Source organism: Stylophora pistillata, chromosome 9 (genome assembly GCF_964205215.1).
Source record: "Stylophora pistillata chromosome 9, jaStyPist1.2, whole genome shotgun sequence".
NCBI classification, from domain to species: Eukaryota; Metazoa; Cnidaria; class Anthozoa; order Scleractinia; family Pocilloporidae; genus Stylophora; species Stylophora pistillata.
Genome location: NC_142527.1, coordinates 20,711,084 through 20,736,866, shown reverse-complemented (window position 1 = coordinate 20,736,866; position 25,783 = coordinate 20,711,084). Strand labels below are relative to the sequence as shown.

The following is a 25,783-nucleotide window of genomic DNA, read 5'->3' as shown; positions in this document are numbered from 1 at the left end:
ACGACGTCGATTCCTTCTCTTGCAGTTTCGAGGCGAACTGGGCGAACTTCTTTTCCTCATTTTATTAAATGTAAAGCAATGCTTTCATGAAAAACTTCCATCGATCTGGTGAATTCGGCGTCGATTTCTGCGCCAAACTAACAAACCGCTGATCCAAAATACCAGCGCCCGACAACAAAGCCGCTGAAGCTGTTGACACCTGCGGGCCCGACCGCGATGAATTGTCCAATCAGATCTAATCATAGAAGTGGACCTTGTGAATTGACCAATCAAATAACCTTGCTTTGATAGCGTCTTGGGGGAACCTCGAAGTGCTCAACAAATGTCTGACTCGAGTGTAGAAACGTGTCTGCCGATCTGTTGTCTAACTTTCGATCAGAAATGGCAAATTCTAGAATCGGAAACGCCAGTCTTTCAGAATTCCGCCTTGTTTTAATGAAACTGACTGAAGTTCAAAAGAAATTGGACACAACGGATCAATCGTCAGTCATAGCGCAGCTGAGACAAGTAAATGATTCACTTCAAATCGTTGAGGGAAACCAGAGCGATATTTCCGATGCCATCCTTAACAAGCTGCAGAGTATCGAGTCGCGGCTCGAGAACGGTTTCAAAGCCTTGGAGGAGAAGATTGCAGCTTTATAAGGAAGCACACTCAACCCACAATTCCTCTATTCGCTCCGACGAAGGGTTAACGCTCGAAACGTCAGCTTTTGTAATCATTACGGTGGCCAATTTACCATTTCAACTTTGTTGATATATCCAAATTATTTCGTTACTCCCACAGACGCAGCCCAAACAGTTTCTTTCGAAACTATCAGCCTTAAGAAGGAAAAGTTGTGGACTGTCCTGCAATCGCAGAGGGAAGCGCTTTAGGAATGCTAACGCCACCAAATTCTTCAAAGAAAAGAAAAATCGCCCGCCATCCTGATCTCTCGGTGAGTAATCTTAATGGACAACATATATGTTGTCCTTAGTGCATGTTTCTTAAGCGGATTAGATTAATATGATGACTTGTTTCAACAAATTTTGCGGCTTGCCAACCAAACTAGAGAGCCGGTTTTAAAATGCGCGCCATACAAATTTTTTATTTCTCACACCTATTGTTTGTATTGCCGCACAACCGCCTGTAGATATGTTTGAAAGACCGCTTCTGTCCTGTTTCAAAGGCGCCGAGGAATCTTAAACAATCATTTCTCAATTAGTTCGTTTGGAAACAAAATGGGACCCGCACTTTTTAATACTAATGCACTGGTATCGTTCACAGCACTATATTCGTTCAAAGTTGGAACAGTTGGACCTTGCATGGAACACTGACAAGAAGTAAGCCTAAGCTTAATAATTCATGTTTAAAGTTTTAAAACATAAGCTAAAATAGAAACAAAAAATTGTTGAAAAGTAGACAAAAAGGTTTTTTTGCTTGTAATGTCAATCCTTTGACGCTCAAAGAATTATTTGATTGTGAGCTAGCTGGGTGATTGTGTAGTTTGTTCCAGATATTTGGGGCTTAGCTCTTAATCAGTGGAATTCAAAAGATATGTTGTTGAGGAAGATCCCTGGGCCATGAGAAATAGAAAGCAACTTTCTCAACAAAACATCACGTACTGATCAGACTTCCACTGTTAAATGGCTAAGCCCAAACATCTGGAACAAACAATTCTTTAATTTGCACTTTATACTCGAGCACAAGAACTCTGTTTTATCCTGTTTTAATTAACTTGAAAGTTATCTTTCTCAGTTTGATTGTCATATTATTAATGGATGCAATTTGAATTTCTCACAGAGAGAATGAACCACCAAACCGAGCTGTATTAGCCACCATCTTGAAAGAGGTCAAAGAAATAGACCAGATTCAAAATGATTCTCTTTGTACCGAAAGAAGAATTCTAGGTATGTTCAAACGGGGATTGTTTGGCCAAAGAAACACAATTTGTCTTTAACTTTGGATTGATTTTAGATGAGACAAGTGCCCCATCTTGCCCCTTGCTCACTACAACCCTGAAAACTGACAATCTTTTTTATATAAATGATCTGGGCATACCTACCTTTCCTTTCAGATGCTATTTCTCAAAACTTTGCATCATCAAGGAAACGAAGACGACAAGAAGAAAATGGTACCTATGAGCAGTATCAGAAGAAGCAAAAGAAGCGCCAGAGAATTAAAAGGGTAAAAAAGTTGTTTGGCTCTTTAACACTCAAATATCTTGTGAGCTTGTATGTTTGAATAAATTTCAGAAGGTTTGAATTTAAGTTTGATCTAAAAACTGGTTAAGGTTCAAGTTACACTGTAGATCTGGTGATAAAAAACTTTTTATGCCCAGAACAACTCAAACCAGTGACACTGAGGTTCATTCAAGGGCTTTATAATTGTTTTATTGTAGGAGTTGCTCACCATTCAGTATTATAAAAACTTCTTTCACATTTTCCCATTTAGAAACTGGATAAGAGACTCAAAGTGGCAACTGAAGAAGAGAAGAGAGAACCAATTTTTGAGGCCCTGCATCCTAGTCTTGTCTCCTCAGATGAGTCTAATGAAGAAGATCCCACATCAATGGTGACAAGGCCCCTTACCTGGAGGACGTAAGAAGTTACCAACTTCTTCCATGTACTAGACCAGAGGTATAAGTCTTCCATGACGAATCAGCAAAAGAGGCAGTCAGTGAAAAGAAGGGTTGGTAGACCCAGTCATAGAAATAGTGGAGAGATCCCAGAAAAATTGCACTTGGCCACCACTTTATTAATCTAATTTTAATTTTAGTATACAGTCATTCAACTCTCTTCTAGGGACCATCTCCTATAAACTTGCTACATTTTTACCCAGTGATACAGATAATGTAGGTCTGCCATTTCCATTCTTTTATTCTCTCTGAATTAAGCTTTTAATTTGGTAATTTGCTGATTTCAGTTTTTTCACAAGAAACCACTTCATTTGGCAAATTTAAAGTGAGACTGCAGTACAATCATGGTCAATTACAAGAGAGTTTGAAGACTGTAAACACATACATGTCTAACATGTAATATTTTGAGCAATTTAAGTTATTGAGCAGTCTACATTTAAGTTATCGTCAGTGGAAAGTGAATTCAGTTTCTAGAATTTTCCCTTCCTTGACCACTATTTGGCACTTATGTTCAGGATTGAATGCAGGTGTTTTTTAGCAAATAATTCACATGTATAAATGGATTTTTGAACATTATCACACTACTTCATATTTGACTGAATTGTGTATTTGAGTGAACTTTTATCAGTGAGGACAATTACCATGCTCATTTTAAAGAGCCCAAAATCCTGGAGAGAACTGCTATTTTAGAGGAAGCGACAATTTTCATTCTCTCTTTTATAGTTCTCTTGTTCTCCATCAGATTGAGTAGTGTCTCAATTTCAAACATCAGAAGTGTTTTAAATAGATTTAATGCAGGCATAAGATTGAATTTAAGGTGACATTCTCAGCATGTTGCCTTGATTCCCTCGGCACATGAAGTTCACCTAATTATTTTTTCTTCAAACACTTGACACTCATTTTTGCAAAATGCGTATAATAGAAGTTTAAACATGTATCTGGAGATCAGTTTTCTGGTAATAGTTTGTATATATTGCACATAATTTTTCAGACAGTCATCCTTCCAATTTTATCGCATAAATTGTACTGGAACGGTTAAGTTTTGCCTCTTTTTGACTTTAGACAGAAATGTGTTAAGTAAAATAAGGCTAAGAAACATGATTGTTATCAGGCTCCATTTTGGACTCTGAATAAATTGTACCGCTAACGTCATTGTGCATTAATAAAGGTGACGATAATTATTAAAGGAGTGCTTATCCTGTCTGGGAGAGGGAAATAAGACAAAATGCCTTGAGAACCTGCAGAAGAGTTCGAGTCCAAGAAGTGAAATTTGACGAACGTTGTTAACCGAGCGGCGGTAAACGCGGGAAAATGCATCCCTCGCACGAATTCACCTTTGCAGAAAATACCGGGGTATGCATGCTTTCGACGGCTTAATCCCAGTGAACATAACGTCCGAATTCGCAAAACGGCAGTAAATGGCAGAATACATGTTGTTTTTCGTAAGTTAACCGAACAACAATGAAAGGTAAAATGCGTTTCCACGAATTTTCTCGGATTCACTATCGCGGAAAAACGTTGGAAAGTGCATGGTTTCGACATTTCATTCACCGGGCGAAAAATGGTTGCGAACAGAAGAAAACATAGCATTTTCTATGCATTACACGAACTGCAAACTCTGGAAAACATGTTTTCCCGCATTAACACACATTAACCTTCCCGGAAAATGCGTGTTTTCAGCTGTTAACTCTGATGAATACGTTGTTGTTCACTCGGAAAATGTCAACGAACAAAAGGAAAACACGCTGTTTGCAGTGCGTTAACCGAATGGTTAACGTCGGAAAATGAATTGTTTACCTGCATTTACTGCGAAGGAAAATTACCGAATACTGGGATTCACCCATGCGAAAACGCACAGAAAACGTCGGATTTTCCGCAGGCAAAACACGGGTAAACGTTAGTAAATTGTCACGTTTTCCGTGAATTCAACTTTTGTTTTCCGTTCGGTGTTTGCTACTTTTTTGCCGTGAATTTGTACGATCCCTTGCCGAAATTAACTAATTGATAGGTGCAGGAGACGGGACCTCCGGTTTCACGTCCTATCCGAGAAGACGAAGCAATATGAGTGAAGCGTCTTGCTTAAGGACACAACGTCAAGCCCCAGCCAGGACTTGAACCTAGGCCACCTGACCCAGAGTCCAGCGCACTGACCACTGGACAACTCACGCCTCACAAACCAATAAGGTTTTGTACATTGAACAAATTGAACACAGATTGAAGAAATGTCTTTAATAAAATTAGGACCAGCCTCATGTCTACAAAGTTATATTTGGCGCTCTTTTCGCGCGTGAAATATTAAGAGTTGACAGTCCGGTTTCAAATATCATTTATGTCGCGTACGTGCGACCTCCATGACTCCCGTGGTGTAAATGTCCCGAACCCTGCTTCGAGGCAGGGCATCGGCTTTTTTGATCTTTAGGCCCTTCGGACATATGTCTGGTCGCGACAAAAGAGTCGCACTTGTCGTAAGCACGCGATGACAGATTTTATTTCTAATGAAATGAAATGAATATAGTTTATATCTGACCACTTGCAGCCCAGAGGCAAACACCAACACCAAAAGCGTTAACACCTCGTTCTCCAGGACAAAATTCAAAAGAATACATTATCTCAAGCGAGGCCAGAAGGGCTACTTTAAATTAAAACAAAAGAATATTAATCCGGCAGCCATTTACGACAGTGGTCTATGCCATTACGAAAATCGCGTCAGCGACCTGAAGGAATTTAAAGCACCTCTTCCTGTTTTTTCCACATTGTAGGAGACCTTTAACCTTGTTTTAGCTCAGAAACTCTATTACGTCAGTCATATTTCATATAGTTGTCAAGATCTCACCTAGATAATAAACAGCAAGTCTATTTTTTAAACAGAGAAATCAGTTATTTTAATTAACAACTTTATCACGGTAAAACGAGCGCTATTTTGTTTTTGATGGCTTGATCTTCCATCACCTGCAACATACTGTCTATCATATCTGTAGTGAAAATTACGACAAATTTTACCTTTTTAAGAATTAAATATCATCTCTCGTATTTCATATTTAAAATGTGCACACGGTAATTTTTTTCCTGACGAGTGGCTTAGATATCTTTTTACTTTTCTCTCCGAGAATGTTATCACGTTTCGAATAGACAGCAGAATGCCACAATGATTCTCGGGCACATTAACTTTATTTATTTATTTATTTATTTAATGTTTTGTACCAAGTACTGGAGCAGAAACAATAGGACATGGGTTCCCTACGAGGTTTCGGCTCCAACAAACCCACCCATCCCACCCCAAGGGAGGACATCCATCACACAGTAATCTCGTACGTAGGAAATTAACTTCTCTCCACCAAAATTTTTCCCGGGTTAAAACTTGGCAAAATTGACCAAATAAACAAAACCGTGATAAACTTGTCGATCATCTGTCGTAGACGCCACAACCAATGAGGTAATTGAGCTGAGTTTAGTTTACCAGAAGATTGCAGAAATTCTCTTTCGTTACGAAACTCGCGGATTTTACAACTTCAAACAACTTAAGATGAATCCTAGTAATTGAAGTTTGAATCCACAGGCAAATTATGGCGACCAGTCCCCTGAGCAGGTTAGGCGCTGGATGCAGCGGGGGCAAGATACAGCCGTGGAGTGATTTTCCAGTCGCCACTTTATCAGACCAACAATGAAGAAGTAGATGTGGCACACGATCTAGAAGTTACCACTCAAAGCAAAGGGAAATGAAAAGCTGAATTGAATAGGATTACATTTAACCGAATTTGACATATTTAACAGCTTCGACATTTTTAGTGCAGATAAAACCGAGAAGAAAAAAATTTGTCAAGACAAAATTTGTCCTTTGATTTTGTCGGGATAATCCTAGTTTTGTTTACAAGAGCGGAAAGGCCCTTAATTCATTGTTTCGCTACCTCCCATCATTATATATCGTTTTTTTAAGCAATAGATCATATATCTAATGGATATTGCGCTATAGAAATAAAAAAATTATTAAAATTATGAAAATTAATATTAAGAAGTACCCCCGAATGAATGATTTAGAAGTATGAAGGAGGAGAGAAGGGGGGAGGTTATCCATAGGGTATTGGGAAAATTTATAACCCAGAGGCCACTGCGAAAGGAAATATCCACATCACTAAAAAGTAGGGCATAACGATCTAAATCAATGTGAAAGCACTGACAATCTGTAATCGGAAAAGTCGGCTGGTAAAATGAGATTCAAAGTCATCATTAATCTCTTCATCTTCTTGATGTGTGTGACTCAATCGGTATCTCGTAGGCGTCGAAGGAGACGAAGCTGTAGTAAAGTGGATTGCGTTGTCAATCCCTGGTCGTCTTGGTCTCCTTGCAGTGCTAAGCGATGTGGACAGCCTGGGACTCAAGAAAGGCGTCGCACGGTACAGCTGCCACCGATGTGTGGCGGAAAAACGTGTCCACTGCTAGTCGACATCGTCCCATGCCAAGGGAATACACCAGCTGACTGTCAACTTTCATCTTGGTCATCCTGGGGTATATGTTCTCTTTCGTGTGAAGGGACTCAGACAAGCTCAAGATACGTGGTAACAAACGAGCAATGTGGCGGGGTGCCATGTAATTCCACGTTGAGCAAGATTAGAGCCTGTAAAGTAGCGCGATGTTTCAACCAAGGTACTCTAGTTGATGGGCACTGTTCCTGTTTGTCGGGTTATTATGGAGGCTGCTGTGAGCATAATAGTAAGTAGACATACATATGACCCAGTTTTGGAAGTTGGTCTAAACATGAGAATCGAAATGGCATCAATTTTTAGATTTTTTTGCTTATACTCTCTTTAAATGTGGCCAATCAGCATAACCATTCGTAAGTTGCAGGGTATCTATCATCGAAATGTCTATCTTTCGAATGCTCCACATTTTAATACACACTCAAACCATTGCGTGTTTTTGAAAGCGAAACAATCTTTCTAGTAAATTTTAGCCTTGGTGCGAGTTCGTCGATTCTTAATTGAGTGGTGTTGCCTTGAATTGCTTCCTGCTCATCGCTTCGTGCATCTCGACTTTTGGCATTGCCTAAATCCTCGATAGAATACTTCTTTCTCTTGAGCTTATTAAAGATCCTTTTATAGATTAGATACACCCGAGGCGACCTATTAATCCTTCAAACAGAGCGTATCCAACTTCGTTTCAACAGTGTCAAATGATGATTAATTTCTTTCACGACTGTCACTCACATGTATTGGCAGCTTCCCGTCAAATACGTGCCTCTGCATGCTAAATCGAAAACCAATTAAAGGGCGCGTCGTATCCCGTGCAAAATATCAGAACTGCAAAGCCATTTTTGAAGCGTTCTCTCATCGTTTCTACGTCGTTAAGTATGAACCTTGATAAAACGATGCACTTATTGGGAAGAATTCTGTTCCTGCTTTCATTTTCTGTTCTGTCGCACTGTTCAGACCCTTGCGTCTCGCATGGAGTTTTAAGAAATCGTTTTCGAAGTACAAATTACCAGATAAATAGAGGAGACCCTGCACTCTGTGACAACACTCTGAAAATTGGATGGTATCGATTCCTTGGAGGTAACATGCCGGAAAGCAAAATAGACCCCTATCACTGTGGCACTGTTGCTCCGATATGGATGCGTGGTGTGCATCCAACGGCAGGAGATGGCATAGTAAACCGAGATGCTTGCGTCAATTTCAATGGGAGGCGTAATGGCTGCTTCACAGTCATTCAAATAAGAGTGAAAAACTGCTCAGAGTTCTACGTCTATTACTTGAAACCAGCAAGTGGATGTCATATGGCCTATTGCGCTGGTATGTTATTACGAGCCACTGACAATAGATATCAAGAATCCGCCGACAGTTTAAAAATTTCGTAATTTATCTTGCTCAAAGGACGATTATCATGAATAGTTTTTAAAAGCCATATCTTTATCTTTTTAGTTTAATTTACCAAATTCTCTATCTTGGTCCGCCATACGGTAACGCGTCGGGTTGAAAAGAGTTCGGGCTGTTATGCCAAATAATATGATGCAAATCGTCAAACGGCTGTCAATTTCCTTTGGGAAGTCAAATACTGCGCGAAATTTTGGAAGTTTCGGCGAATTCACGATATTTACGGTCAGCGCCTCTTTAGACGCGTTTTGACCAAAAGAAGAATGTAACTACTCTGGACGTCGCATGATATCAATTTCTTTCCTTGAGCTTCTTATTGTTTTATTTTCACGCAATTAGCATGCAGGGCGACCAGCATGCAGCGGACAATGTTTATCCTTCCTAAATTAGAACGTTTGCTTTAGGCATGATGGGGTTGATGCTCTGAAATAAGGATAAATGTCGATATCAAATGTGGTTTACAAAGATACTAACATCAATTACGATTGATGTGCTCCTGAAAGATAACTTACCGTCCATGGGTTTTTTTCTTTTTTTTGTCTATTTTTGTTTACCTTGTTTTTGTTTTTCTTTGCACCTATAATAAATATACTTGCATCCTTGACCAAATTATTTGGATCAAAGTCAATTACCAGGAGAAATCTCGAGGCTAACTCTCTGGCTCAACCGGTCAAGTATGTTTTCTTGTGGCGTTACGTTTTACGATTAGAACCCTTCTATATGAAATTTATAAAGGAGGGAATGGAGTTGCTAAGATTATTCCTGATCAAGTACTGATATCGATATGTCAAGTCAACACAGTGACCTCAAGGTGTAACTACTCAAAGCATTCTTCCAAAAGGAACAAAAAGCATGTCGTAAATTTGAGATCAGCACAATAGATGACTGTGGCTTTGTTTATGTAAGAAACGATTACATATATTTTCATTAGCTGACATTACTATAGGGTAATTTTTAGAAGAGAAATTCCTCTCGTTTTGCTGATTCATGCCGTTGTACAGTTTTTTTGATAATTGCTACGTTTGGTGACCTTGATAATTTCTAAAGTACACTTAAGGATACGGTAGACCTTCGCCGGCCAAATTTTGCCAAACTTTTTTCTTCACCCCAAACAAAGCAATACTATTTTAACTACAGTTTCCGAAAAAAACTTATTTTAAAATATTGAAACGCACTCGAGTTATTTACAAGAACGTTTCTTCGAACTGAATTCTTTGAGGCGCCAAAGTATGAAAAGCCGATTATAGTGTACAGTGTGTCAACACAAATGACTCCCGTAATGTTTTTCGCGACAGAACATTCTGGTTCGTATTAGTTGCATAAACATCTTCGTATGTCAATTATACGTGTTTTTCGTAGCAGTTCGTGAAATAATGGGAAGAGTTAAAAAGAAACTAGAAGCATATCTGCGTGAATTCGGGCTTTCAATATCGCACATCTGGAGTTATCTTTAGGGGACTGCCATATTGCCATCGTTACTGTCGTCACGCAACTTCATCATTACCGGTCACGAATAAGTCTACTTGTGTTTATATTTGTCTGCTGGAGTGTAATGAATGTTGTTGTGGTACTAGACAACAATCAAAATAATAAATTACCATATAGGAGTAAGTTCCTGTAGATGCCAAAGGTTGAAATTTAAGGACTTTTCAATGACTTTAAAGGCCAAGTTTTAGAAAATTGAAGGACCACTTTTGGAAAGGTTTGCATGAGCAATTTTAAAATCATTTGATATTATTTCTCAGGTTTTCCATGAAGGTACTGTAATTTTCAACTTGAAAACTGCTAAAGAAAGATCATTGCAAAAATCAAGCCTTAGTCCTCGAATTTAAGTACTTCACAAGGCCTTGAGTTTTTAATTTTTAAATTCAAGCATCTTCAAGGACTTTCAAGGCTTTTACAAACCCTGAGTAGGTAATGTACTTGTCTCTGCAGGGAGAAGGGAATTTTTTATCTATTATTGGTACCAAGTCAAGGTTTGTTGCCAGATGTTCACCCAAGGAGAGTTGTCAGAAATCAGTAGATTGAGGCAATATTACTGTTCAAAAACATAAGCAATTTTTTGGTCAGAAGTTCTTTTCAGACTGATGACCAACCAGGCACTTTTAAATGCACTCGTGCACGATGCAAAACGTGTCCTTTCATTCACAACACTGAGAAAATATCGGGACCCAAACAATCCATTAAGATCACCGATCACTTCACGTGCACCTCCGCCAATGTAATACATTGCATAACTTGCAATGTTTGCAAAAAGATATACATCGGCGAAACAGGCAGAAGACTAGGTGACCGATTCCGAGAACACCTTTGCGACGTGGAAAAGGATGACAAGGACACATCGAAACCAGTCGCTAGACACTTTAATTTACCTAATCATTCTAAGCAACATAGGGCAATCTGCGGTCTTTCCTTACACTTAGGAAGCACGGAAAGCCGTAAAACTCTTGAACAAAAGCTCATCTTTCAAACCGGCAGTCTAAATCCTACAGGGATCAACGAACGCTTTTCATTCCACTAATTTATTCGTGTTTTTCTCGTTGCCATGTTCCCACCAATAACGTAGCTACATTTTCTGCCTTTAAAAGCACACACAATCCACAACTCCTCTATTCGCTCCGACGAAGGGCTAACGCTTGAAACGTCAGCTTTTGTAATCGTTACGGTGGCCAATTTACCATTTCAACTTTGTTGATAGATCCAAATTATTACTGTTCAACAGTTCATATTGTTTTTAATAGAAAAATCTCTGAATATTTAATACTGCTGATGGCCACAACAAGAGAAGCAGTGCTATTTACAATTTTAGTATGTTCAATTAAAGGCATTGGACTTTCATTACATACCAAGAGAAAATACACATATTTTGACCTTTTTGTGGGTTTCAAAATAAATGTCATACAAAAATCTGAAAACCACATCAAAAACCCGCGGACCGACCCGTTCCCAAAACGCTCCACAATTTTTAGTGTGGGTCTACTAATAACGATGAGTGACTTTCTATGTATACTGAGCGTAATTGCCATCGAATTTCTTTCGCGTACATCAGTCCACGAAGGCAGCCATTGCTTTACCATGCGCTCTAGAGATCATTCTACGCATGCGCATACACTTCACGCATGCGCCGTAGTGGAACTGCGTTTTGTGAACGAACGCAAAAAAAACAAACAAAGCCGAATTTACACGTCGGGCGTTTCCTTCGGAAAGCCAGAGTAAAGAGCCCTTGTGTTAAAGCTAGAAAGAAGCATGAACGTAAGAGCCAGACATTGAAGGAATTCGATGAAGAATAGCAAAAAAATCTCGCCGAAACGGACAAGGGCTCACACCTCGGACTCCACCGCCTCCTTGGGGTCAGAAAGAGTTGAAATTGACGGCGCCGCTGAAACTTTCCTTTGCCTGGAATTTCTTCTCTTCGCCGGCATTCCGAATTTCTATTCAACTGCAAAACGCTTTTTTCAGTTTTTTGACATCACTTACTACTACCCTTTTTCAGTATCTACTTGCTTATGTCTTAAACATTGTTTGGCGGAAACAGCAATTTATGATCATTGATTTTTTTTATTCACAACAGGTTCAACAGTTCCATGTCCCAAAGGCCAGACTGGCGTTTTTCCAAACTGCACAGGTAACAATGAGCTCTGTTACAATGAATATATGAAGTTCATATATTTTGAACTGCGGTATTAAATACGTATGATGCACGATCCTTCGCAGTAGATAGCGCTATTTATACAATAGCGAAAATCAGACCTGAAAAAAATCAGGCCTGTACGGGATTCGAACCACTGACCTCTGCGGCCTGCTCCCAGTTGGCTTGTTAGCTCAATTGGTAGAGCGCTGCACTAGTATCGCAGAGGTCAGTGGTTCGAATCCCGTACAGGCCTGATTTTTTTCAGGTCTCATTTTCGCTATTGTATAAATAGCGCTATCTACTGCGAAGGATCGTGCATCATACGTAATGAGCTCTGTGTTGATTGACTGACTCATTCATTTAACATTTCTCTCCTCCTTCGTTCATTTATTCATTCCTACCTATTCATGAATTGATTTGATACTAAGCCATCTTAGATGTAGCTTAGCGTAAGTTTTTCTAGGTTTTTAGGTCATTATCATCACAACTTTATTATCTTTTGCAATATTATAATAAAATCTTACCGGATAAATTATCACTTTAAACTAAAGACAACTAGTAAAAAATAAAGATTGTTAACACAGATGCTATGCTGTTTTGAACTCCTAGCAGCATAGACAGCATTGAGGCCAGAGTGAATGGTTCTAAAGATGGTATCGGAGAGATAATCTTTTCAAAACATACTCAAAGAAAAAAAACATCATCGATATCAAGAATAGCATAAATACTTTGAGTGCTAGTATCAAAATCATTAGCGTGAGGCTATTTATGCCTTGTGTTTATTTCAGTGTCAAAAAAAGTCGATTTTCCACTCGCTAAAGTTCCCGTTCCATCTGTCAAGTACTTGGATAATGAAGAAGACATGGTGACACTTTTGTGCCAATTTGATTTTCCTGACTGGGGAAATGTATCGTTTGAAATTCAATGGTTTGTGAACGGAAAAGGCTCTACTCCAGATCGAATTTGCGAGAGTACAGACGACGAGTGTGATAAAAGATCTTTTCCATTATTTAGCGAACGTTCAACGAATCCACATTTTAGACCTGGCGATAACGTAAAGTATCCATTCATACCTGCGTAAATTTAATCATCTTAAAAGAAGCGTTTTTGTCATGGTAATAAATTTGCTTCGTTTTTGCTTTGTTTCGTTTTGTGTTGTTTTGTTTTGTTTTTATCATTTTTGACTTGTTATCGGCAAAGGTGGTATATTTTACTCTAGAGTACCTTTTTTTTTCAATGAGTAGTTGATTCTGTCTTGGTGATGGCTTTCGTTTTTCTGGCTGTCTGTTTATCTCTTTTGTTTTGTTTTTGTTTATTGTTGTTTTTTTTTTCTTTTTTGCTTGTTTATTTGCTTGTCTGTTTGTTTTGTTTTCGTTTGTTTATTGTTTTAGTTGATGTCCTCTTTCCTGTCTGGTTTCTTAAACAGCTTTCTCTCTTCAGTCCATATAAAAAGGGAAAAGGTAGTTGTTTTTTTTTATATCTTACGCGTTAGGTACGGTGCGAAATACGAGCCAGGTACAACACATATTCACAAAATAATTGGACCCAGCCTGTGTCAAGCGCACTCTTTTTTGCCGGAATCGAGGTGAGCTCCTTTTATTCCTAATAAGTAATGGTGATTTAAATAGAATTTTTTTTCCAAAAATTATGACTATAATCATTATAATTATTATCTTGATTAAAATTATAATCTTGGTGATGAATCGCATTGCAGATCAGGCCAAGACAACTGGATATAGAAGAATGCGACTACACCACTAGGTATACCTTTCAGCTGCGACCGACCATCCCAATCCGCAAAGCCTTCAACGAAGATAAGATAGAGCTTACATTTGGTGAATCCGGAGATGGAGAATATCTTTCATCAAACTGTAAGATTGATTTGAAACAAGACGATGTTAACAAGTGGACTAATGTTTCTGTGCAAGTTAAGTGTGACAACATCGATAAACCAGCCAAGAAAGCTGCCTTTACATTTTCAGTCACAGACCTCCACGAATTCTGGAATCCTTACGTCCTTCCTAGTGTTGTGGTACGTTTATGTATTCAATCCTTTTTTTAACTCAAAGTCTCCAAAACTGATCCAAGTGGCTTTTTGTTTCCTTTTTTTATCATTCATACATGAACAACGGCATCCATTTGGAGTGAAAAAGTGCACTGACATTTGTCGGGGGAAATTATCTGTTTCGAGATGCAGAATATATTTATATAAATATATAGGAAGTCTACGTTTCAATTTTTCCGTGTTACAGTGCTCGATACAAAAAAGTAGAGCGGAATATATGTTGATTTAGAAAAATACAAAGACTACGCTTTCATCATTGGTTCCAAATCGACAGGTCGTTAGAGGGTATCTGTGTTGGAAACTATGGCGACAGACACAGACCCTGCGCTTCGCTTTTAGGAAGAATAGGAATGCGTACCAGGAACTCAGGAACTGAGATTGGACTAGTAGGAGTAGTAGCAACACTGCTAACCACATCATATTAAAGGAGGTTCTGCTACAATTCTACGATTTCATATAGTATCTCTTTGGAAGGCAATATTTGCATCCCAAATCATCTTTGTCAAACGCGTACATATTAACCATTTTCTCCATCAATATTTTCAGTTGACGAAGATTGAGACTCCTGTAAACCTCTGTCAAGCCACTGGCGACCCACACTACACTACATTTGATGGAAAGTATGTTGTCTTGGCTCTTCGAATTATTTAACAATTCCATTTTCAATCACCTGATCTATTTGGAGCTTTAAACGGTCCTAAGCTTAGAGTGTGTTCTGCTCAGCTACTTTCAATTTTAGTTTTGAATTTCGTTAAGTCCCATTAGTCAAGAATTAAGCCGACCGTTAGATATTATTATTATTATTATTATTATTATTGTCATAAGTACATATTTATAGTAATATGCCTGTAACGAGCTCTGCAAGTGGAGTTATTTCAGACTGAATTAGAAAACTACGATTGTCCCGGTGTGGCTGTCATCATTATTTTCATCTTTTTTTCACTCTGTTTTACTGTTTTTTGGTACTACTAAAGTTTGTCGACTGAACTGAGCATAGAATGATATGGTTGTTACAGTAAGAAAAAAAAAAAACTAGAGCAAAAAAGAAGATGGCTGTGGTTGGGTGAGGGATGGTCTATGAATAGATAAAGGAACGCAACAGCAATTTTTGTCAGGATAAACACTCACGATAGTAATCTGGGGAGTTGAAGAAACAGTGAGAGTGAAGACGCTCACAAAGACAGAACTATTATAACATTTTACAGGTACTACGACTTCTACAGGCCTGGTGATTATGTCTTATACCGCAATTTAGAAAGATTCTTTGAGGTGAGGTCTTCTTTTTTTTTCCTGGTGGAAATAAAAAAGTTTAAGCAAGTTCAGTTGAGAGTATTCAGAAATGCTTGTAACAACTTTCAGCATATTTTTAATGATCTGGAACCGGGCACGCGAATGGATCCAATCTATGAACATTTTTTTTTCTTTATTAGGAGCTTTTGCGAGTCTTAAGGATCATTACTAGTTTCGTTCCTTCTTCTTCCTGCTCATAAGTATCCCCCTACTTTAAAAGTATCTCAATCAACTCCCCCAGCTCAATCCAGAATAATTGAAATGTATAAAATTGCGCGTGATTTTGGACAAAAGAGGAAACGTCTTTCAGAGCCTCTCACTTCTTTTTTTCTTTTTTTTACTAAGAAATGATAGTTCATTGCTATTCTAGGATAAAAAAAAAATTCTAATTTGTTTGGAACACTAGATCTACTAGAACAAAGTTTAACATATGCATTTTGCTAGGTCAATGATTCACCATTCGCTACTGAAACAAAAACAAAATACTATTATAAACAAAAAAAATACTATGAAGACCATTGCAAGAACGCCTGCAGTAACTTATGGAGCCAACATGAAGAATTAATTTAAATTGGCGAAGAGCATGCTACATTTATTTCGGCTACATGATTGCAGAAAGAGAACCTTTGCGCATTTTGGATAATGAATAACTTCAATAAATCAACATTTTTTATCGTAGATACATACCCGCCTATGGACCTGCTGGAGCGTGACTTGTAACTGCGGTGTTGCCATCAGAGAACACAATGACGTTATTATCTTAGACACATGCACTCAAGATTTAGTTCAGCGGAATGGAATGCCGATGAAGATACGAATTCCGAGTCAAAGGAAACTGCGAAAAGGAACACATATACTTGGCCGCCATCCAGGGGGCTATAGTGAGTACGAGGTAAGGACTTACCCATTATGTTATAAGTTACTTATAGGAAATTCTCTAAAAAAAAGTATTTCCGTATGGCATTTAAGCACGAGTTGGTAGAATCGGAAATCGAACGAATGAGGGCAGAGAATGATTGAGATTGTGCTTTACAGCTCAGCGTATGCACGGAAAGTTACTTCATAAGAATTTCCCCAACACAGAAAACAAAATTACTGCTGTATATTCATGACATGAAAACAAATATATCAGCAATTAAATTATCACAGAGTGGAAAAGTAGAGGTTTCCAAACATAAACGAACAAAAAAAAGAAATGAACTTTGGTTGATTTAGAAGTGAAATCGAACAAACTCAACCAACTGGTACACTCATGGGCAAATAGAAAACACTGGATTGACCAATCAGAGCGCGTGCTTTACGTGAGTTATGTTTTAAAGTCCTTTGGTAAGCCTAGTTTCACGCGAAAAAGGAACGATATTGTTCAGAAGTCTGGGAGGCTCGGTATCGTAATAATTTCTCGTGACACCAGCTGCTAGAGAGTTTGTTAAGAGTAGTTCATTTTTCTTAAGGTGAGGCTTCCATCCGGAACAATAGTGAGAGTACAGCATAACTACTGGGGAAATAATGTTTATCTGCAAGCGCCCCAGGCTGATCGTGGTAAAACAAAAGGCATGTGTGGAAATTTTAACAAAAATCCCAATGACGACTTTCTCGGCGGTGATAAAACAATGCACAATGATGCAGACTCCTTTGGACAAAGTTGGAGGTAGGTATTTTGTGCCTATAAACTTTCATGAAATTTTATATAGATTTTTTACATACGTCTCAGTTGACCACAAAAGATTAGGTAAGATTTCCATATAACTCCATACATTAATTGTGCAAAGAGTGTTGCAAAGAAACCTTTATATTAAGTCTTTATAAAATGGAATGCATAATTATGTATGGGGCTATATGGAAATCGTTCCAAAGAATTATTGACATTTGTTTGCGACACTTTGTGATCACGACAGGTCGCTTTTATCAAAAAATGTTGTTACACCTATATCAAAATGCGCAAGTTATTACAGGATGCCGCAACCATTTTTAACAAAATGCGTACGTTAATACAAAATGCGTCGTCATCACAAAATGTCGCTGAAAAAATATTGCCGTTTTCATCATTACGAACATCAATAGTGAGAAGAATCTCATAAAAAAAATTAACATTTACTAAGACAAGATCCACAATTATTCATTATCGTTAAGAATAAACCCTAAAACAAAAAGAATTCCTTTTTTTCTTTCTATTTTTTATCAGCATTAAGCATTTGGCCTTTTCACTCCCATCAGTGATAACAAAAAAAAAAAAAAACGTTTCTCCCTACAACATCGGTAGATGTTTAATAAAAAAGGTGACGAAAAGAAAGAAAATCTTCGACAAACTGTGCAGATAATTGACGTTTTTCTGGGGTTAAAGGATCTATTGACGGTCTTTCCTTTTCTCAAATGACCTTCCTAAGTACAGTCGAACCTCCATTATCCGGACACGTCGGGACCTCTGTAAATAGTCCGGATAATCGAGAGTCCGGATAAACGAAAATATGAATATTAATAAGATAGAAATGTAAAAAAAGGTAGACAGCAAAGAAAACATCATTTTAATTGTGCTAGCTACACAGCCTGTATGTATTAACAAATAACGCATCAGAATATTTCTTTGTCTCGTCGCACTTTCGAATTTTGAAAAGCGCACAGGATAATACGCTGTTTTAACAGCCTTTTGAAAGGATTAGTGGGCTTTTTGCGACTCTGAGTTTTCAAGGTCACAATCAATTAATATTCATGAAAAATTGGGACCAGAGAAAAAAGTCCGGATAATCGAGGTCCGGATAATCGAGGTTCGACTGTATAGTCTACGGTACGGCAACGAGTTATATGTCGTTAAACCATCTAGTAGGCTAATTGCAGAAGGTCTAAGCTCCAAACAGTTACGGGAAACTCCGACTTACTAAAGATATATTTAGAACCACACCATTTCTTAATAATTTCCGTTATTGTTTATCCGTAGAGTGAATAGATCAGAAAGTCTTTTTCATAAAGTACCAAATTGCAATGATCCAACGTGCGATGGCTCTGTCTTCGATATGGACTTTTGTACGTGCAAACTTAACAAAGACACTAACGTAATGCAGATTGATTGCGAACAAGATGTTGCGCAACCTCAAACCGTGAATGAAAATCCAGCTCTAGAGCCAGTTCCCCAAGGGAAAATAAACCAAAACGGAAAGAGAGAGAACACCTATACGGACGACGTTATCTACTTTTACGACGATATTGAGCCTGACCTTCAATCTCTGCCACCTCGTAAAAAACGTAACGTAAACGTTAAGTTGTCTTTGGAAAATGCAACTGAGTATTGTACAAAGTCTCTTTTAAGCACAAAAGCTGCCCAGGTTTGCTTGGAACTTTCAAATGTCAACGTTACCAATGCAATCGCACAATGTGCCGCAGACCTGCAGGTAAATTTCAGTTTTGGAGTATATTTCCTATCATGTTGGTTAATCATTCGTTTGAGTTATGATAATAAGGAAAGCGCTAAATTTTTAGAATGGATAGTGGTATAATTCGACAAGTCACTGAAATAGAGACACAATTTTATTTTTTGCCTCACGTTCGTGACACAACGAACGAAATCTTTACTGCACTTTTGTAATATGTTCAATTGTATCTTTGTATAGATCACAGGTGACGTTTTCTGGGTGGAGAGTGCCTTTGAATCTTTGAAGTCATCTTGTCAATTCCAAGCTGTCAAAAATTACAGTGCCTACGAAAAAGATGAAAGTGGAAATCTTGTGCCTCCAGCGAAGGTAACTCAGCTGCTGTGTCCAAACGACTGCAGCTTCCAAGGAAACTGCACAAACGGTACTTGTGTTTGTGACGAAGGATATGTCTCTGCCGACTGCTCTATGAGATTCGATGAAATTCCGCAATTGTTCAGGTAATGCCGGAATTTATGTCGTAATTACTAATCTCTGAAACAAGTTCTAAAATAGACAAATGCTGCTCTTTTAATTCTCGTTGGCTGACTATATCTAAAAGGTTAGACAGGCAGAGAAAAATGTTATGCATAATGCAAAGGAAACTCGGAAAATGAGTCTTGAGAAAAGAACTGATGATGCCGTCATAAAATATTTAAAAAGTAATCGACTTTCTTTTTTATGCTCTCCTAATGTTTGAAATCACCGCTTTTCCTTAGGTATGTTATCAAGTACGTTCTCTAGTGATCCTTATCCCCATGGTAACGAAACAGTGTTATGACAAAAAAAAAAAAAGAACTCCAAAACCAAATCAAAAGAAACAAAAAACAAATGGAGTAATTATGAAAGGCCTTGTTAACTTTTCTTCAACTTTCAGGTTATTGGATGAGGGCCTTTGCAATATCCGTGTTAGGCCATGCTTGAGAACCATTGTTTTTGGACAATACTTTTTAAGCTCAGAAAATTTGACATGCCACGTCAAAGAGTTCAAGGTGAAATTATATTTCATCCTTTTTATGTTTTCTAGGTAAATAGGACAGAGATACTAGTTTGCTTATTCTAGGACAACAAAACCAGTGAATCGAGTAAACGAAATTTAACTCACTGTACTTTTACTTAAGTTTAGCTATCACAAATTGTATCATTAGCTTTAAACCTGAATTGCGACTTGTCGCAGTAACCTGAAACACCGATGCAGTAAAAGTTATTTCCCTAGTGAAGAGGAAAGAAAAAAGGCACTTTTACATGGCAACCCCTCTGTGAAGCTAGATAAGCTTGACTTGATTTTTAAATTTTCCCTGAACTAATGGTGTGATCGGTAGAAGCGTATCACGGTGCGAAACTTAACTTAGAACTTAACGAAAGTTTCTTATATGCGCACTAAAATTCTCGCCGATTACGAAGACGTTGCGGGGGGGAGGGGAGGGGGGTCACAGCCTCCCACTTCCCTCCCGTACTTTTGAGACCCTTTGCTTCCCGACTATCACCCTTGGTTGCAGAGTGCACCCGTCTTCAGGTTAATAAAAAAAGTATCAGAAACCTGGGCTCAACTTGCAGGCTGTGGCAAAATGTAACTTTCTTGAACCTTCTCTGGCCTTGCAGTTTTAGGAGGGGAGGGTAGGTAGTTTTCTCAACATGAACATCATCACGGGTCAGTTTTCACTAAGTTTTCACGTACCTGGTTATCACAGTTTGACCATCGCTTTTGACATCTCATTATAGAGACCGTCTCAATCCACTGTGCAATATAACAGCCATTGCAGTTTCAAATATGTATTTACATGCATTTATATAAATAGGGATCTAATTCAGAAATTAATTTTAATTTTAAATTAATTTTAATTTTAAATTAATTTTAATTTTCAATTAAGTTTAATTTTCCTTCTTTATCGGTAGTAGCTATATTCGTGAGCTATTAAAAGCCATCTTCAGCGAGTTATTGATATCATAATGCACTAATTGTTGAATCATTTGCATTTTTGAACGTCCGATTTAAGCGCTGGCGGAGAATTGTTGTATATTGTTGTTCAGCGGCTGGTTATCATATTTCAAACTATTTTTTCAGAAAGTTAAAATCTTCTTTAGACTTTTGCTGAAAAGTTTATGAGTTGTACGTACATCCTCTGATACATTTACATATTGGGACGATTCAGCTATGTAATTGTCTGATTTCAAAAAAGGGCTTCTATGGATTGAATTTTTGTTGCCGCACTGAAAAATTGTGAGGCTGATAAACATAGACTTTGACGCACTGTCGACCTGACTCACTTTGTTCGCCGAATGATTCGACTGCTACAGCTTGCAAGACACTGATAAATGTGTAGATGTTTTATTTCGTCTCACTCATGACTTATAGAGGTATCCAATTTCAACGGCATTTATGTTGAGTACAAATTTACGTTTTCACGCGAGTATGCCTCGGTGGTCGTTAAATGGTAGTCAAAATCCTTTGCTGGATACGGGTTTTTGACTGGGTGTTAAGCAGTAATAAACAACAAACGAATTCCTTTTCAATTTCTCCTCCCGCTTCCCACCCTTATATAGTGTTATCTTTCTGCCCTCTCCCGCCCCCTTTACTCTCGACTCCTGCCTCGTGTCCCCCTCCACAAGACAACATTGCCTCAGAAATCTCGAGGTCCGCAAACCACTCCCATCGACGAATTAATCTGTTAATGTGTTAATAGGTCATATCAAGTAACTGGATTCCGTCAAACGGGACACAAACGTTTAATGGTAGCAAAACGGACTTGTTTGCGATGGAGTGTCATCTTCCCAGCTCTCCTGTCAATTTGGGCGGCTATCCTCTTGAAGGAACACCAGCGGCAGGTTACATCGTGTCTGTCTCTAATGATGGCGAGCATCCAAGTCGTGAGCTTAAAATGATAACCTTCGACTCAGTGTGCCAAGCATGTAACATTTCACGTGGATGTTCTCTTAAGGTGTGATAAAAAGTAAACGTAAATTATTATCCGGCACTCCAAATAGACTCTTCTTATCAAGATTTTCAAGCTAAGGGCAGCGAGCTCCATAATCAAATTTTAACAAAAGTTTTTGGCTCAAATGCTTACAGAAGTGTCTAATATGTGTATATATTTTTTTTTCTCAATTCATTGATTTTTTTTCTCGTTTCATATCGCGTACCTATATCTAGGAAAACGCAATTATGAAAGTTACTTTATCTTGAGTAGATTTCACTTCAAATATCATGTTTTTGCTCTCATATAGCAAGATGCATGTCTGATCAGAGGTCACTGCTTTGCCAAAGATGATCCAGACCCAACAGATTGGTGTCAGCAATGTATCCCGTCGACTGATCAACACGTTTGGACCAGACGGAAAGGTTTCTCTGCTCCTTTCCTATCTACTTAATTGTCATAAGTCTGCCAATCTCAGTGCGTTCAACTATGTAGATTCATGAGATACAATAAAATATATGAAGTTCACATATTTTGTACTGCGGTATTAGATACATATGATGCACGATCCTCGCAGTAGATAGCGCTATTTAAGCAATAGCGAAAATCAGACCTGAAAAAAATCAGGCCTGTACGGTATTCGAACCACTGACCTCTACGATACCAGTGCACCTCTGCGATAATAGTGCAGGCTTGTTAGCTCAATTGGTAGAGCGCTGCACTAGTATCGCAGAGGTCAGTGGTTCGAGTCCCGTACAGGCCTGATTTTTTTCAGGTCGGATTTTCGCTATTGCTTAAATAGCGCTATCTACTGCGAGGATCGTGCATCATATGTATCTAATACCGCAGTACAAAATATATGAATTTCATATATTTCATTGTATCTCATTTATCACTTTCACGGGTATATTACGAATCAACTTAACGGCCTGCTCCCAGTTGGCTTGTTATCTCAATTGGTAGAGCGCTGCACTAGTATCGCAGAGGTCAGTGGTTCGAGTCCCGTACAGGCCTGATTTTTTTCAGGTCTGATTTTCGCTATTGCTTAAATAGCGCTATCTACTGCGAGGATCGTGCATCATATGTATGTAGATTCAGTGACAAAATAAATAACCGAGCTTCCAAATAGGATAAAATGATGAAATCTTACCTTTCTAAATAGCTAGGCGCATGTTGTAAATTTCAGATGAGTTTTTCAAAGAACTTCCAATGTTATGGGTCAACGCAATAGATAACCTGAATGTAATGTGGTGCTTTCTGAAATTTTCAGTAAATCTGCCTCCCAACATCACAACACCTTCCGTGAGATACGCCCTTCTCGGTGAGGACCTTCAACTACAGTTAGAGGGCGAGGATCCTGAAAGTAGACCGTTTGTAATATCTATGATTGACGGAAATCCATCACAAGTAAAGCTGTCTGCAAGCCATATTCTTCACTGGAAACCTGAGACACAAAATTCTACAAACTTTTTCTTTCGAGCAACCGATGAGTGCAACGCTTCATCCACATTTAACATGAGTATTAACATTGTAATCTGTCCCTGTACTGAAAAAGGAATATGTGAACCCGACCCCAGTCACCCACGAGGATCAGGATTGTATGTTTGTAAGTGTCAGCCTGGCTACGATGGACAGAGATGCGAGAAGGAGATAGACGAGTGTTTACTGTCTCCATGTGTTCATGGTGAGTTTCATATTTTTCGGAGAACATCGCATTGCTCTTGATGTAGTTGTTATTGTCTTTGTGTGCTAGTCACTCTAATTGTTTGTTTTTTCCATTTGCAAGCATTATTTAAATATAAAATATCAGCAGTCAAGAATTACAAGGATTTTTTTAATGTTATGTTGAGTGGTTAGAAGTCTTTCATGCCATTAAGAAGTCACCCAAATCGTGTTTAAGTATTTGAAAAAATCTATCTACTCCTACTTCTAGGCACGTGCAAAGACGAAATAAACAATTACACGTGTACCTGTGACCCTGGTTACACTGGTTATAACTGCAGTGTAGATATTGACGAGTGCCAGTCTGCTCCGTGTATCCACGGTAAGTTTTCCCTTTACAAAAGAAATATCCTGGAATAAAACTCTACTAAAGGACAGGCTATTGCTGTGCACAGGGAATTCCAGCAGAAGCAAAGTATCCTCCCTGACACAGCCCTAGTTTGAATCCAAGTTCCTAGCACCGTATATATAGTCTCGCTCGCAACCTGTTTGTACAGTACCTTTCCCACACGTTTTTAAATAACTTGCTACCCTTGTCATTTACCCCTCCTAGTTGTTGTTCTTGGGTTGTAATATTAAGATAAATTTAGTATAAATTGTCTCTTAATAGTTCGTTCCAATTTGTGACAACATTTTGAAAAGTGAAGGATCGTATAGATTGAAATTTTGAAATACGCACTTTAAAACTAGTACTTCGACTCCAGAAAAGTAATTAGTCGTGGCCCCTTAGATAAACTTTATCTTAATGGTGACCACTAATTATTTTTATCTAATTTCTATCGTTTTCTTTGCGGCAGGAAACTGTTCGGACCTTGTCAATGGTTTTAACTGCTCTTGTCAATCTGGTTTCAATGGCACTCGATGTGAACACAACATCGACGACTGTCCTTCCTCTGGTTGCGGAAACGGTGAGGAAATAGCTTGAGCCGGTTTTATCCTTATCATCTGTTTCAAAAACATTATAGCAGAAAAGAGGGATTTACTGAGTCCTGTTCTTCCAAGGAAAGATGGTTCATGGCTCACCCAAGGAAATCTTTGGAACTGTTGAAACATTAAGCAAAGGCCCTAATGTTTAGCGTCTAAGTTATTCTATTCTTTCACATTTGTTTTACATTTCTAATGCATGTTATTTTTCACTTTTTACGAAATGATTTGTTTATGCAGGTACTTGCGTCGACCTCGTAAACAATTACACTTGCCAATGTAATGTTGGATTTAGAGGCCAACATTGTGACAGCGTCATCCGAAATTGCTCGAGTGACGCATGCTTTCCCGGAGTTCGCTGTATTCAGAAAACGAATACCATCACGTGTGACCCTTGTCCCACCGGATACTTTGGTGACGGAAAGAATTGCAAAGGTATCAGCGACTTAAGCATACATTAACGAATCCTAGCAACGATACAGATAGCTGAACGGACAAAGGGCATTTAATCAAGGCATAATGAAAAATTAAACTGAGGATTAGGTTCCTGTGGATGCACTTTTAAAAAGAATGTTGGCAACTTTGTTTAAGTTATTTTCGTCACAATAACAACGTATTTCTGCCAAGTGGAAATCTTAACAGTCCAACAGTAGGTTGTAAATTTCGGCCCTTTGTTAATCACAAATCACTAACTTCGCATTTTTGGTGGAGAAGGTTCTACGTTAGTTATAATTATGTAACGATTCACAAAATCCCTAACGAAAGTTTTGATTTAAACTGTTAATGGTCATGAACCATGCACTATAATCAGTCTTATTTTATAAGCGAGAGACGGGAGAGCAAAAGTATCAAGAGGTCGTCCTTGATTCCTCTGTTATTTACAATTTCTGTTCAGGAGTTTACCCCGCAATAGTTTTCCCCCTAGTAGCCTTTGTCCCTTATATGTGTTTGTTTATTTTCTTGTCCACCTATTTTAGACGTCGATGACTGCATCAATGTAACATGCAAAAATGGCGGTTCGTGTATCGATGGAATAAATAATTACACATGCTCGTGCCAGTCGGGGTATACTGGAGACTGGTGTGAGACAGGTAGGAATCTAACGTTGTTTATTAAATGGACGAGAGATTTTTACCGGAAACTAAAGCTAAAACACTCGTAAAATCAACACGACCACTCTATCTAGGAACAGAGTGGCGTAGATGTATTTCTCGAGTAGTCAAATTAAGCAACGACATCACGTTTCCTGTCTCTTTTAAAAACTTTGCTGAATGAACTTGGTTTTTCCGTTGTAAATAATGGCCGCCGCAAGATTTACTGGGGTAAGCGATGAAGATGAAAATGCATTTTCAGAAA

The 25,783-nt window shown here is 38.4% G+C and overlaps 2 protein-coding genes across 3 annotated transcripts in view; both read left to right on the top strand.

Moving 5' to 3' along the window:
• The first annotated feature begins 818 nt into the window (after positions 1–818).
• On the top strand, positions 819–3,528 carry LOC148723753 (uncharacterized). Its single transcript, XM_088732106.1, has 4 exons — positions 819–1,320; positions 1,781–1,887; positions 2,055–2,164; positions 2,432–3,528. The coding sequence occupies exons 1-4, from the start codon at positions 1,244–1,246 to the stop codon at positions 2,579–2,581; spliced, it is 444 nt and encodes a 147-aa protein (XP_088588232.1). The 5' UTR covers positions 819–1,243; the 3' UTR covers positions 2,582–3,528.
• A 3,293-nt stretch (positions 3,529–6,821) lies between these two features.
• Positions 6,822–25,783, top strand: part of LOC111338819 (von Willebrand factor D and EGF domain-containing protein) — a 29,900-nt gene continuing 10,938 nt past the window's right edge. Inside the window, exons 1-19 of one of the 2 annotated variants that reach the window (XM_088733498.1) lie at positions 6,822–7,322; positions 12,051–12,104; positions 12,899–13,164; positions 13,603–13,695; positions 13,825–14,142; positions 14,722–14,795; positions 15,381–15,444; positions 16,145–16,357; positions 16,917–17,113; positions 18,398–18,848; positions 19,068–19,327; positions 19,744–19,858; positions 21,551–21,805; positions 22,092–22,206; positions 23,052–23,465; positions 23,715–23,825; positions 24,301–24,411; positions 24,668–24,862; positions 25,405–25,518. In XM_088733498.1, the coding sequence (XP_088589624.1) occupies positions 6,860–7,322; positions 12,051–12,104; positions 12,899–13,164; positions 13,603–13,695; positions 13,825–14,142; positions 14,722–14,795; positions 15,381–15,444; positions 16,145–16,357; positions 16,917–17,113; positions 18,398–18,848; positions 19,068–19,327; positions 19,744–19,858; positions 21,551–21,805; positions 22,092–22,206; positions 23,052–23,465; positions 23,715–23,825; positions 24,301–24,411; positions 24,668–24,862; positions 25,405–25,518 (3,883 nt within the window). In that variant the 5' untranslated portion in view covers positions 6,822–6,859. Of the gene's footprint in view, positions 7,323–7,909; positions 8,399–12,050; positions 12,105–12,898; positions 13,165–13,602; positions 13,696–13,824; positions 14,143–14,721; positions 14,796–15,380; positions 15,445–16,144; positions 16,358–16,916; positions 17,114–18,397; positions 18,849–19,067; positions 19,328–19,743; positions 19,859–21,550; positions 21,806–22,091; positions 22,207–23,051; positions 23,466–23,714; positions 23,826–24,300; positions 24,412–24,667; positions 24,863–25,404; positions 25,519–25,783 lie in introns of those variants that run through there. The other variant, XM_088733499.1, reaches the window with a different exon arrangement.

Coding starts and splice junctions, on each gene's coding strand:
- LOC148723753 (XM_088732106.1), top strand. CDS start 1,244: ATGCACTGGTATCGTTCACAGCACTATATTCGTTCAAAGTTGGAACAG. Junction 1,321..1,780: donor GCATGGAACACTGACAAGAA/GTAAGCCTAAGC, acceptor AATTTCTCACAG/AGAGAATGAACCACCAAACC. Junction 1,888..2,054: donor TACCGAAAGAAGAATTCTAG/GTATGTTCAAAC, acceptor CTTTCCTTTCAG/ATGCTATTTCTCAAAACTTT.